This window comes from Pristis pectinata, chromosome 1, assembly GCF_009764475.1.
Source record: "Pristis pectinata isolate sPriPec2 chromosome 1, sPriPec2.1.pri, whole genome shotgun sequence".
Lineage (NCBI taxonomy): Eukaryota > Metazoa > Chordata > Chondrichthyes > Rhinopristiformes > Pristidae > Pristis > Pristis pectinata.
Genome location: NC_067405.1, coordinates 45,292,800 through 45,305,903, shown reverse-complemented (window position 1 = coordinate 45,305,903; position 13,104 = coordinate 45,292,800). Strand labels below are relative to the sequence as shown.

General features: G+C 38.3%; 1 protein-coding gene across 1 annotated transcript in view; it reads right to left on the bottom strand.

Annotated features, from left to right (window-relative positions):
- The window catches only part of rapgef4a (Rap guanine nucleotide exchange factor 4a), a 189,997-nt gene that overhangs the window by 147,839 nt on the left and 29,054 nt on the right, over window positions 1-13,104 (bottom strand). Inside the window, 3 exon segments of the mRNA XM_052030204.1 lie at window positions 2,572-2,718; window positions 4,803-4,891; window positions 10,346-10,488. Of these exon segments, the coding sequence (XP_051886164.1) occupies window positions 2,572-2,718; window positions 4,803-4,891; window positions 10,346-10,488 (379 nt within the window).

Below are 13,104 nucleotides of genomic sequence, written 5' to 3'. Positions count from 1 at the left end.
GCTTGTAGAGATTTTGCATGCACAGTTCTAAATTAGCATTTAGAATGAAGTCACATTAAAATTATTTGCACTATGAATTATGATATAGAGATCTTTCCCATTTATTCGTTAGTTACCAAGATTTGATTGGTGTGTAGGTGCTTAATTAATGTTCCAGTTTTGTTTTCATTACATTAAATGTAGTTAATCTCAGCTGAGTTTACACAACTAGAACTACTGAAAAACAGTATAAAAAAGACTTCGGAATTGAGCTTATATTATGAAAATATTTGGGAATAATAAAATTACAAATCTCCGTGGCAGACAAACTAACACTTACATATCTGAAGTTACCGGTGTTCTCCTCTGACATGGGTTGCCCCATTCCATCAATAACTGTTCTGCGCAAAATAGTACATCATTGTGAGTTTACATCCCCTGTGTTTTAAAACCAGCAGCAGAATTAAAGCCAATGGAAAGCTGCTTAGAAAGAGCTTTACATTTTATTGTGATTTAGAAATTGGTTTTATGCCAAGTTACTGGGCAAGGTCATGTACTTCTGTGACTTCATACAGTGACTGGAGCTCCCAACATTATCTTTGAGATATAAAGTTGGCTGTGTGGAGTGGTACATTTCCTTTTAAGGTTAGGGTAGATTGGTAGTTGGAATTTTCTGTTGGGATGACTCTGCTGGCAGGGCTGTCGGCATACTTTATTTAGGCAACAGTTTTATTTTGTTTCTTTTTCCATTAGATTCCAAGGGCCGGTTCTGTTTTATCTGCTTCTGCTATATATATTTCTGTCTCATACATATGGCACTTTTAGCAAATTGATGGATTATATGGTTCTCTGCAATTCCACCCAAGTAGAGAATTAAGGAAGATTCATGTTATGAAGTCTATCTTTACTCTACTGTCTAACCTACACGGTTGGGTGGTGAATTCTAATGCTGCAACTGTACAGGGTACTGGTGAGGCCGCACCTGGAGTACTGCATGCAGTTCTGGTCTCCTTACTTGAGAAAAGATATACTGGCTTTGGAGGCGGCGCAGAGGAGGTTCACCAGGTTGATCCTGGAGATGAGGGGGGTTAGCCTATGAGGAGACATTGAGTCGCCTGGGACTATACTAGCTGAATTCAGAAGAATGAGAGGGGGATCTTATGGCAACATATAAAATTATGAAAGGGATAGACAAGATAGAGGCAGGGAAGTTGTTTTCACTGGTAGGTGAGACTAGAACAAGGGGACATAGCCTCAAAATTCGGGGGAATAGATTTAGGACGGAGATGAGGAGAAACAGCTTTTCCCACAGACTAGTGAATCTGAAGAATTCTCTGTCCAAGGAAGCAGTAGAGGCTAACTCACTAGAAATACTTAAGGCACAGTTAGATAGATTTTTGTATAGAAGGGGGGAATTAACGGTTATGGGGAAAAGGTAGGTAGGTGGAGCTGAGTCCACGGCCAGATCAGCCATGATCTTATCGAATGGCGGAGCAGGCTCAACGGGCCAGATGGCCCACTCCTGCTCCTATTTCTTATGTTCTTATGTACACGACCCTCCTCTCTTCCTTGGAAGTTCGTTTCAGTCGTACTTTCCTATTTCTTGCATGGAAAAAGGAGTATAACTGGTGCCTGTCTCTCCAATGACCTTTCCATCCCTTCTGCCTATGTCACTATTTCCCTGGGCTATCATTAAGAATGTTGTGATAGACTCAGCGAAGTGAGCCTAAGGTGCTTTCAAGAAGGGAACATGCCAGGTATGAGCTCTTTGTCCTTTAATTTTTTTCCTGCATAAACTACCTGGCAAAAGCACTGATTTCCTAAAAACATAAAGCATAGAGGTGGAGCATTATGCTGGTGCTGAACTCTTTAAATTAGCTAAACATCATCCTACTTTTTGGGTCTTAAGCCATACTCCTTTTTTTTTTCCTTTTACAAGTATGTATCTCATTACTTTTTGAAATTTATTAGATTTAATTCTGCTATCATATTCAGGCAGTACCCTCCTCATCATCCTTATGCTCCTTTTGCCAATTGTTTACATCTGCTGACTGGCCTTCCCATTGGTGGAAATAATCTCTCCTCATTTAGTTAATCAAAATCTGCAATATCAAAATAATTATGTTTACCAGTTCTTGCTGAAGTACACTACCAATATTCCAACAAAAGCTCAACTGTAAAAAAAACTGCAAAGAAATGTATTAAGTTCATTACAAACAATTGCATTTTGATGACATCACTGCCTCATATTTAAAATTGGATTAAATTGGAAAGAAATATTATTAAATCACATTCTCTGAAATTGTTCTGGAATTAAGCTGACCTTGGTGGGAAGTATTTTTACTATATTGTTAAATTGGTAGAGAGTTCAGCAAATTTACACTGCTGATCTTGTTTATTGTGAACACTTTGTTCATTAATTCTGTTAAGGAAAGCCACTGAGTTCCTCAATCTACATATTGTTTAATGTAAACTACATAACTAATTTTATAAAAATGACCTAAATATCATCCCAAGGAAATACTAAGTTTAGCATTCAAAATGACCGCATATCTTCTGAATTAAAGTAGCAAATGCTGTTTTCTGTTTTACCTCCCACAGTGCTTTAAAATCTTTCTGTTCAATACGAAGCAGCTCACTGTACTCCTTGGTGACGATTGTAGCATGGCGAGGAGTATTGTCGAGAATTGATTCTCCGAAAGCTGTTCCAATTCCTAGGGTACAGAGTATGACCGAATCCTTTCGGAAATTATAAACCAAAAATATTAAATGAGAAAAATGCTATAATATTTCATTATTTTAAAAATGGATAATCTGTGTAATACATTCTCACCATACAAATCATTTGTGGGTTGAGTCAGGGGAGCGTGAAAGAACAGGAGAAAGAATGTGAGAATTGGAGGACATAGGCTTGGGGTGGGGATGGTGGAGGGGAGTGCAAAGTGGAATTACTGTAGGTGAATGGAAGTGTTTGAAGGGCCTAATGTTGGGCTTTGGGCATCATAAAATTGAGTCAGTAAACAAGTGTAAATGAACATGAAGCCACAACCAGCGCTGCAGATATTTCAGAACTCAGTTAGGATGCAAGAAGTTGAGATGTGGAACCAGGAGCTGGGATGGCGAGGATGGGGATGGGGATGGGGATAAGTATCAGAAACTCCTAAAGGGAGTGAGGTCAGATGTCAAGAGATTGGAACGTGGGGATCTGGAGTAACTGGAGGTGGGGAAAGGTGGAGCAACCTGTATGCTCTAACTCTGGGCTTAGGGGAACAATTGATTCTACTGAATCCTCATTCAAGTAAATAATTTCAACAATTTGTTGGTGTTGGTAGCAGCACTTGCAGCAAATTGCATTACAACAAATTATTCTTCCACTGTAGGCCTTATACCGTTATTAGCTCCCTTGTTTTGTTATGCAAATGATCAAACGCCAGTAGGTTCACACAGTTACTATAATTCCTTTCAATTACTGTGCACATTAGGCCATGCAAGGTCTCACAGCAATCCAGGAATTGGTTCTCAAACAGATCACAATGATTGATGAGGCATTACTTCAAAAGTATGATAAATAACAACACTTGATAACAATTTCTTGCTGATACATTAGGAACTTACACTAAACCTTTTAAAACACTGGCTAAGCCCCTGCAGGAGTATTGTGGCCATTTCTGGAAACTAGACCTAAAAGAACTTGAGCACTTATAGAGGATGTATTATTAGAAGAGTACCAGAGATGAGAGTTATGTGGAGAGAAAAGACAAACTGGTGTTCTTCTCCACAGATCGGAGAAGCCTAACGGGACATCTGATGGAAAGGTTCATGAAGAATAAGAAGAATCTGTATCCAATAGGCAAAGTGCCATTAATCATAGGTCAGGTTAAAAGAGACACAAGAGGAAATTTTTTTGCCGCAAATTATGATTTGCAATGTACTACCTGAAAGAGTGGTGGAAGGAAATTAAATAACAGCTTTAAAAAGAAATTTGAATAAATAGTCAGAGGAAAATTTGCAGATCTGTTGGGAAAGAATCAAAGCTGGGAATAATTGGATAATTCTCTTTCAAAGAGCCAGCACAGGCACAATAGAGCAAATGATCTCATGTTTTGTATCTTTATAAGATTCTATGGCTTCATAGGTGTGGGGTTGAATTGTGTTGAAATCCAATAAGCATGTTATATCACTGTAAATAAAAATTAGAATTTAACATAGAATTAAGATCTTCTAAAGAACACATGAGATAGTAATAAATATTGACCAAAGTGAGCCAATTAGAGTAAAAATACAGATTTATTTAAGTTTAATTCAATGGTGGAATGGGTTGAATCCACTGAATTGCTGACTCCCCTTCCTGTCAACTTCCCTACCCCCTTCACCTGAGATGGATGACCAGTAATGAATTTGTCAAATTATTCAAATAGTCTCAATTCTAGGGAATTAACTGGGGTCAAGAATGGGACAGGCATCTTTTGGCCTCACCAAGGATCATCAAAGAAAATGAGCTAATTCTAGAAGTATGACAGAAATGCACCTTTAATGCTGGAGTTATAAAGAAATAGCATCCTGTCAAAGAGCTATGAAAATAATATTAGTGCAGTTAGCATATAGAACAAGTTGTGCACAGTAAAGACTGCTATAATAGTACATTTGGAATAGTTTTTATTTAATTGTGACAAAAATGGTGAATATCAATTCAAATATTTTTGCTGAATTTTATATGCATTATTCTAATATTAAATTTATTGTTTTGTAAACCAAATTGGCAAAGCTTTTCATATCCCAAAACCAAGAACAACAGGTCAGTAGTACAAAACATTCCACTTTACCTGTAGGCTGGCTGTTTCTGAAACTTTGACATCCAAAGATCCAGTTAATACAGCATACCAGCATGTTCCAATATCTCCCTGACGAAACACTATGAAGCAAACACATAAAAGAACATTGTGTAATGTGGTGTGGAATTGTTTTCTTTTCTGTTGCCAGTAAGCACAGACTGAAATACTTAGAAGGGTTTCACGACCTATATTTTACTCCATGGTTCTGGTCAATCTGTTTCATAATCTTAGACAGCTAAATTATAGAACCCTTCAGCTGCTGTTTGTCCCACTTGAAGAGGGACACTGAGCCACTGAAGTACCAGTGAGGTTCTCTTTGTGGATCAGCAGGTTCCTGACTTCCATGTGAGTTCGTCACAGCCCTGGAGTTAAGAATGTGCAGGAGGTCAACCGCTGGTTCAACTGAACTCCCATCCCACCTCTGGCCTCGCCACCTTCCAGAGGTGAAGTGGAGTCATGCTTAGCTGAGGGGCCAGATATATTCTCTACCCAACAGTATAACCCTGCACCAACCATGGCTAGCATGTCTACCACAAGCTTATTCACTTCAATGACCCTATTCATTGCCAACCTGGTTAAGGAAAAGAGGAATTTTTTTTTCCTTTCATATATATCAATAAACTGCATTTAAGTAAATGTATTATTAGTTGATCACTTTTAGTTTTTCAAAAGGGGTGGACAAGAGGTGTGGTCTGAGTTGACAATGATTTGGCCTGCTGACTATGAAATCCACTGGCAAATGTAACAGACAGAATATAACAGGCACACAGATATAATCTTGGTTAAAATTTAACAAAACTCAGACATACAATTCCCTAGCAAAACAGAGAATGTCAGAGTTTAAAATTCATGTAAGATTTTCCACCCTTTGATGGAAAGTTTACAGAATGCATTTGCAATTTCTCTCAAGTGTTGGTCAATCTTGATTATTATCACATTGGATGATACAGGTCATTCAAGATTTAAGATAGCTCAGATGGATATCTGCTACACATGGCTCAAGAAACTTGCTTCTCAAAAGCCTTTATTCAGGCTTCTGGCCATATGACTGGTTTCTGGAAAAGCAAAGAAGAGTGGAGAATGTGGCACTATAAATTCCCTGACCTAGAAATTGGTTGTTTAGATATTGAGAACAATACATGTTGAAACAAGTGAGCTTCAGGCATACTTAATATTGGTCCTCCGCTAAATAAGTCTGACAAGCTGCATATGTCTGCTGGGGATTCTTAGTAGCTATCCATCAAAAGAGATTTCAATTATGCTGTTAGATACATTGCTCTTCCCCCCATGGTTCAAGTCAACACAATTAATTAACCCATTTAATCCAGGATTCTTCTTTCCCCTCTTCTATCCAAACTGACATGCTTTATGGGGAACCCAATTCCCCCAACCCAATTCAATTGGACACACTTAACTACCTCTAACCATACAACTTCCACACTCCTTCTATTAATACTCACAATTTCAGCTGCTCCCTTATTTTATACAGCTGCTGCCTTCTCTTCATTTTCCCCTTCCCTTTCTCCTTCATTGCAACCAATTTCTCTATCCTCTCTCCAAAGCATTTTCAATTTTTCCTTACCTCTTCACTGATACCCATTCATCTTTCTCCCTTTTGTAATCACTGCTACTCCTATCTGAGTGTGTTGCTGTAAGCCAGAATTACTGCCCTTATGACTAACTTGCAGGACTATCTTTTCAAGAAGGGGATGAGGCAGGAAGAAAGGTTGGAAAAGGATCTAGATGATGACACCTGAACCTGCATCAGTGGTCCCTTCAACTAAACAAGCCCCTCAACAATCTGGATCTTCAGCCACCAATTCCCCACCCTTTTGCTCCCCATCCCCCCCACCCCTTCACTCCCCAAACCTGTTTCCCTCTTTGCTGGCAATCCCACTCCCAATACATCCTCATTGCCAGTTTTGAAGTCCATCACTCCCACTCCCACAAATAATCAGGGCTTCAAATCAAATGAATTTTGTGGATGGTACACACTGCAAATAAGGTGCAGTAGTAGTCAAGAGAACAAATGTTTAGAGTGGTGGAGGGAGCACCAGTCAAGTGGGCTGCTTTGTCCTGCATGGGGTAGGTTTTTTAAGTGCTGCTGCTACATTCATCCAGAAAAGTCATCAAATGAAAATCAGAAGATTGCAGATGTTAGAAAGATTGAAATAGAAAATGCTGGAAACATTCAGTAGGTCAGGCAGCATCTGTGGGAAGAGAAACGGAGTATTGTTTCAGGTTAAAACCCCACATCAGAACAAAAAAAAAGAAAAAAAAGAAGTTAGTTTTAAGTTGTAGAGGGAGTGGGGATGAATGGAAAGGACAAAGGGAATATTTCTGATTGAGTGAAGCCAGAGTTGCTTTGGGGATATGCGGTAGAAAAAGTCATCTGGTTGATAGGATAATAAAGAAAGTTAATGGTAGTACGCCATCTTGTGCTAGTAGATGGTAGAAAGGCTTTGGGGTGCCAGGACGTTAGTCACTTGCCACAGGATACCCTGCCTCTGATCTGTTGAAGGCAGTGCATCTGGGAGATAATCATGAGCAGTCATGGGACACTAACTTTTTTAGATTTAAGTTTGGTTAATGGATGTAATTTCTACTGATTGGTTAATCTTTTTTTTCCTTTTGGAATGCAACTTGATAAATGATTTCTCTTTTTTGATTTGGTCTTTGTTAGATGTTTTTGACTGCTTGATTAAATAAGTTTCAGCTTCTGCCTCTGTCTCTGAAAATGGTTAATTATTTCCCAGCAATGCCAGTTAATCATTGCCCACCTTCCCTGGTTAATGATTTACTCTTAATATTAGTTAAGGAGTTCCCTGAAAAACTGGGTTAATGATTTCTGCATTTCTGTATTAATAATTAGTTCATGATGCCTCTTCTGATGCTTTGTTTTTGATGTTAGTCCCTCCACAAGTTAAAGCTTTGCCAAATAGCTTCTGGATTCTTTGGGCCAACAAGACAGACTTTCCATCTCTGGATAAAGTTTGTCCAGGGGTGTAGAGAACACACGTGGCATGTGTGGGTGGTAGGCTCAGTAAAATTCAGGCCAATGTTTTGCAGGTGAACGGACAATTTACTTATAAATTGAAAAACTAAAATGTAGTGCTGGAATCAGGCATTAACTGGGCTAAACACTTGTGCTATTCAGCCCTAAAGGCAGTATCAAGTTCATTTGTCTGTTGTAAGCTTATTGCTTCAGATGACCTTTAAACTGCTGGGATCATGTTAGCTTTCATTGGATACTTAAGTTGATCATTTGGAGGTCACCATATGCTAAAGATCTGTAAAACTCGTTAATCCATTGACTGTATTCAGAGGTGCTAGAACAGAATTGACCTTAGACGTGACAGGAAAATATGTTGGTGGATGGCACTATGAACTAAAGTAACTAATTAGCAGTATGAATCTATCCAAAGGTTGGAGGTCATTACTGTTAGTATTTGCAAAAACATTTATGTCCAATTTGACTCATGGGCATCAAATATGTAACATTTTCAGCAATTACCTAATGAATAATTTTAAAATACAAATCAAATTAGAATATGAACTTCTCCAAGTATTAATTTCTTGTACTTATGATAGATTGCATTCCTGTGGGATTGGACTAGAATTAACTGATCAATGGTGCAATTTCTCAACCAAAATGCCACCACATTTGGGATTTCAGCACAAATGCAAAATTCCATTTTTTACCAGCAACTCCCTGACTACATTCAATTCTGGATTCACCATAGAATCCAACAGCAGAGTACAAACTTTCTGCAATCCCTTGCAATCATTGCACTAAGGAATGGGGTTGAAACTTTGCAAGGGACATATATAGGTGACTTACATTCTTTGAATTGTGTCAGTTTAAATATGTTTTGTGCTTTTGCTTTAATTTTTTTGTTAGAAATAGTAATAACTTTTAAGACTGTTTAAAACTTTTATTGATGTTTAATACCTTTTGAATAGCTTAGAATCTGGCATAAGTTAGCCAGCAGTTAGTTTTGTTTTGCTGTTTCAAGGGCAGGCTTTGTTCTGGCCTGCACACATGATAGTATTAATGTCATATTTGCCATTTTGAATTTAGATGGATTGGGCAGCTCCTCAATGCTGGCATATCCAGAAAGGGCAAGTTTGAACTTGCCATGTAGGTCAACAACAAGGACAGGCTGCTTGCCACTGGCAGAAGATTCTAGCCTATGGCTTATTAGTCCTGAGTCAGCCCTTGTTCTGATTGTCAGTGTATTCATGCTAGTTTGAATAGCAATAAGAATCCCCTCTGATTAACTTGCTATCAATATACTTCTGGAGGTGGGGATTCCCAGATAATTATACCAATGTATGAATCAACATGTGAACTTAATAGACTTTTTATGTAACAAGCATTTAACAATTTGCCTAGAGCTTTGAAAGCAATATGCAGATATAAGAGAAAATTAAGATACTGATCTGGATTTTCCTGAAAATTATTTTTGAAATAAAATGATCTACTTTACATTTCATTGTTATAAACAGTTTAACATCCTCGAAATTACTACCTTTCTGAAACCAACTGGAATACAATTGGAACAAAACAACAGAACCTCCTGACCCAAACCTTTTGCTTCTGCAGATGCTGCTTGACCTGCTGAGTTCTTCCAATGTTCTGCTTTTTGTTCTAGTTTCCAGCATCTGCAGACTCTTTTGTCTGGGGTGCAAGTAGGACAGGCTAGATAAACTAAAGTTTTTGAAAACTCTTGGAACAATTTACTGTCTGCTGGTGTGAAATTCTGCACCAACAATTTCATCATATGCAAATCAATTTCAATGAATAAGTGCACACTGAAGTTTCTTTTTGTGTTGCTTTTTGCAAGGCAAATGGCACAATTAATCCAGAAGTTGGTGACAAATTTGATTTCATGGCACATCATGATAAACAACTAGATTTTTTACAAATAAAGGGGAATGCTGTATCAATATTTTTCACCAATATTTTGTCATATTTGCCAAAATAAATAACTATAATATGTCCTGGCATCATATCTGATATTTTCCTAATGTCTAACACATCAGGTAACAGCAGAAGGTTCTTTTCACCTGGCTTACCTGTATAAATTACACTTAAATTACAAACAGGAAATAACTCGGGGTGTAATTTTAGACTGTATAATCTTGATACAAATTTTTATATGCCAGGTATTTAGAAACTGCACGCGAAGAAAATATGTGTTCACAGTGGATAAAACTGCTTGAGGGGAATGCGTAACTGTAAAATTAACCCAGTAAGATAAATGTAAGAGTATTATAAATTAAATAAAGCATTATTATCCCGAGAAATTAAGAAAAAAAACGAGTTCGAAGTGAAAAATCAAGAATGTATATATAATTAAAACCAAAGCAATGTGGACTTTAGTTGGCATCAAATATTTAGGTACTGCTGGAAATGATTCAGGACATATCTTGCAAAATCACCAGATTTATCTGTAGTAATTTTAAAATGGTTTAAGTTACTTTTTTGAAAAACACATGTTCATAATGATAAATAATAATTGGTGACTTACATGTTACACCTTTCTCCAGATTTTCATAATACCCACACATGCAGATCTGGTATAGGAGGTTGGGATGAAATTTCTCAAATGCCTTCACTTCTTTTAGCCGGGTAAATATGATGTCAACATCTTCACTAGAGCGCTCAGCAGGCCTGGGAAAAAATAAATAATTCTGACGATGACAAGCTTTACTGGAATGACTGGTCACTGAGTAAACTTGACCAAATAGAAACATAAAAGGAGATTCCACAAATAAGTATTTTTCAATGCAAAAAAATAAGATTTAAGAAAGATTATGATTGGTAATTATCAGTTTGTGTTTCCATTTATTAGCATAACTAACTAATTGGCAAATTTAATTATCTGGTCACAGCACTAACAATAAATCTTATACTAGTAAGTATGAAGTTTTCTATCAGTCATTTTTATTATTCCAAACTAACTTTAATTCTAATTTTGAAGCTTACCAACAAAGCAGTCCTGGGCAGGACATACAGTACATCTAATACCCAAGTGTTCTGGTTTTCCTGTTGGTGTCTCTGTAGATTGTTTCCTTATCCGTTTGTTGCACAATTATGGCGAGGATGCAAAAAGGTTCATGTCGAAGTATTTAGGAAAACTTTATTTCAGACCTCTGATCCATGCTAATAAAAATTGACACACATGCAAAGTAACACATGGGGTTTCCTAGGGTCTGAAATTCCAAAGCATCCAGTCTTGGGGGTGTTGAGTAAAATCTTTGCATTGCATGGAGGATATCCAAGAGACCTTGATAATGAACCTCATACCTCATTAACATGTGGCAGAGGAGTGCTCTAGAAGAAACTGAAGCTAGAGTAGCCAAATTAAAACAGAAAATGTTGGTACCTCATCTGTTCAGCAGATCCTTCTCATCTTCCATCCCTTGCATTTCATGCTAACACACTGCTTTCTTAATCAATCACACTTGTTTAATGTCCAAGGTGACTTATCTAGTTGCATTTTCATTCCTGCCTTCTTTGAGTTAATCACAGTGAAAACTTGTATGAAACAAGGTTGCGTCATTATTCTGAGGCTGTGCTGCAAGCCATTGTTAACTTGTTTGCTGCAGCATACAAGAGGATAGGCCTTGCACTCAACATCTGCAAGACAAAGGTTGTCCACCAAATATCCACCAGCCCACCCCATCGGGCACCGCCTGCCTTTCTGTTGGAGAGTTTGTGGTTCTCACATTGGCCTTATCCGTCACTTCAGAGTCCACAAGAGCAGAGTGGTAGTTAAGTCATCCTGAATCCCAGGGGAATGCCTAAGAACAAGACTACTTCTTCATCCTTTTCACAATTGACTAGTTTCCTCTTCACATCTGCCACATCTTCATTCTCCCAAAGTGCTGCTTCACCATGTTGCTTCTGCTGTTGCATTTTTTCACTTTTTCATCATGAGACATGGGTGTCTCTGGAATGGTCAATATTTATTACTCCCAACCTCCTAGTGGTCTTTCTTTAAGTGATTAATACTTCTACAAATTAGATGAGACTTTCTAATTACACCATAATTGCCATCAACAGTGTACAGGAACACCAGGAAATAGAAAACAGGTTTAGTTTCTCTTGATTATTTTCTGTGAATGCTTATGTTGCCTCAAGATACTGATTGTCTTTTTAGGCAGTCCCTACTTCCTCTCTGGTTGTGTGGGTTATGAAGTAGCTAAAGAAGCTTACATGGGAACTGATGGAAAATGTATAGCCAGGAGGGATTAGTTGAGTAAGGCATTTATTTACTAGTTTAATTAGTTCGGCACAATACCATGGGCTGAAGGTCTGTTCTGGTGCTGTACTGCTCTATGTTCTGGAAATCTGAAACAAAAGCGGAAAATGCTAGAAACTCTCATCAGGTGAGGCAACATCTGCAGAAGCAGAAACAAAGTCACAGAATTTCACAGCAAAGAAAGGGGCCCTTTGACTCTCCATCCTTATTGCCCATCTACACTAATCTCATTTGCCCGCATTAGGATCATATCGTTCTGTGCTTTGCCTATTTAACTGTCTCACTAAATGCTTCTTAAACACAGTAATTCTATCTGATTCCACCACCTCCTCTCAGCATGCCCAGCACATCAACCACTTTCTGCGTGAAAAAAAACACCCTAAGTTCCCCTTTAAATCTCTTACTTCTTACCCTAAATCTATGCCATATTGTTTTTTCATATCCCTGGCAAGGGAAAAAGGTTTTGACTATCTATTCCGTCTATGCCTCTCATAATCTTGTATAATTCTATCAGATTCCCCCCTTGGCCTTCTTTGCTTCAGGGAAAACAAGCCTAGCCTATCCAACCTCTCCCCATATCTAATGTCCTCCCATCTGGGTGGCATCTGTTGAGTCTCCTCTGTTATTATTTTGGGCCTGGGATCCTTCATCAGAACTCAGAGAGAACAAATTAGTCTCCGTAGGAGAGAAGGTGGGGAGAAATGTGTAAAACAAAGGGAATATTGCTGATAATGATGAGTCAAAATGGGTTAATGCGAGCAGTAATGCAAGGTTAATGCATTCTATGTGTGTTTTGAATAGAAGGGGAGTGGTTTGTCACCACCCACCCTGACAGCCTCCAATGCAACTGAACCCGTGGTCACCGTCAAGGACGTAACACCAGTCTTCCGGAGAGTGAACACAAGGAAAGCATCTGGCCCAGATGCTGTCCCTGGCCGTGTGCTCAGATCTTGTGCTGATCAGCTGGCAGAAGTATTGGCAGACATATTTAACCTCTCCCTGCTTCAATCTCAGGTTCCCAC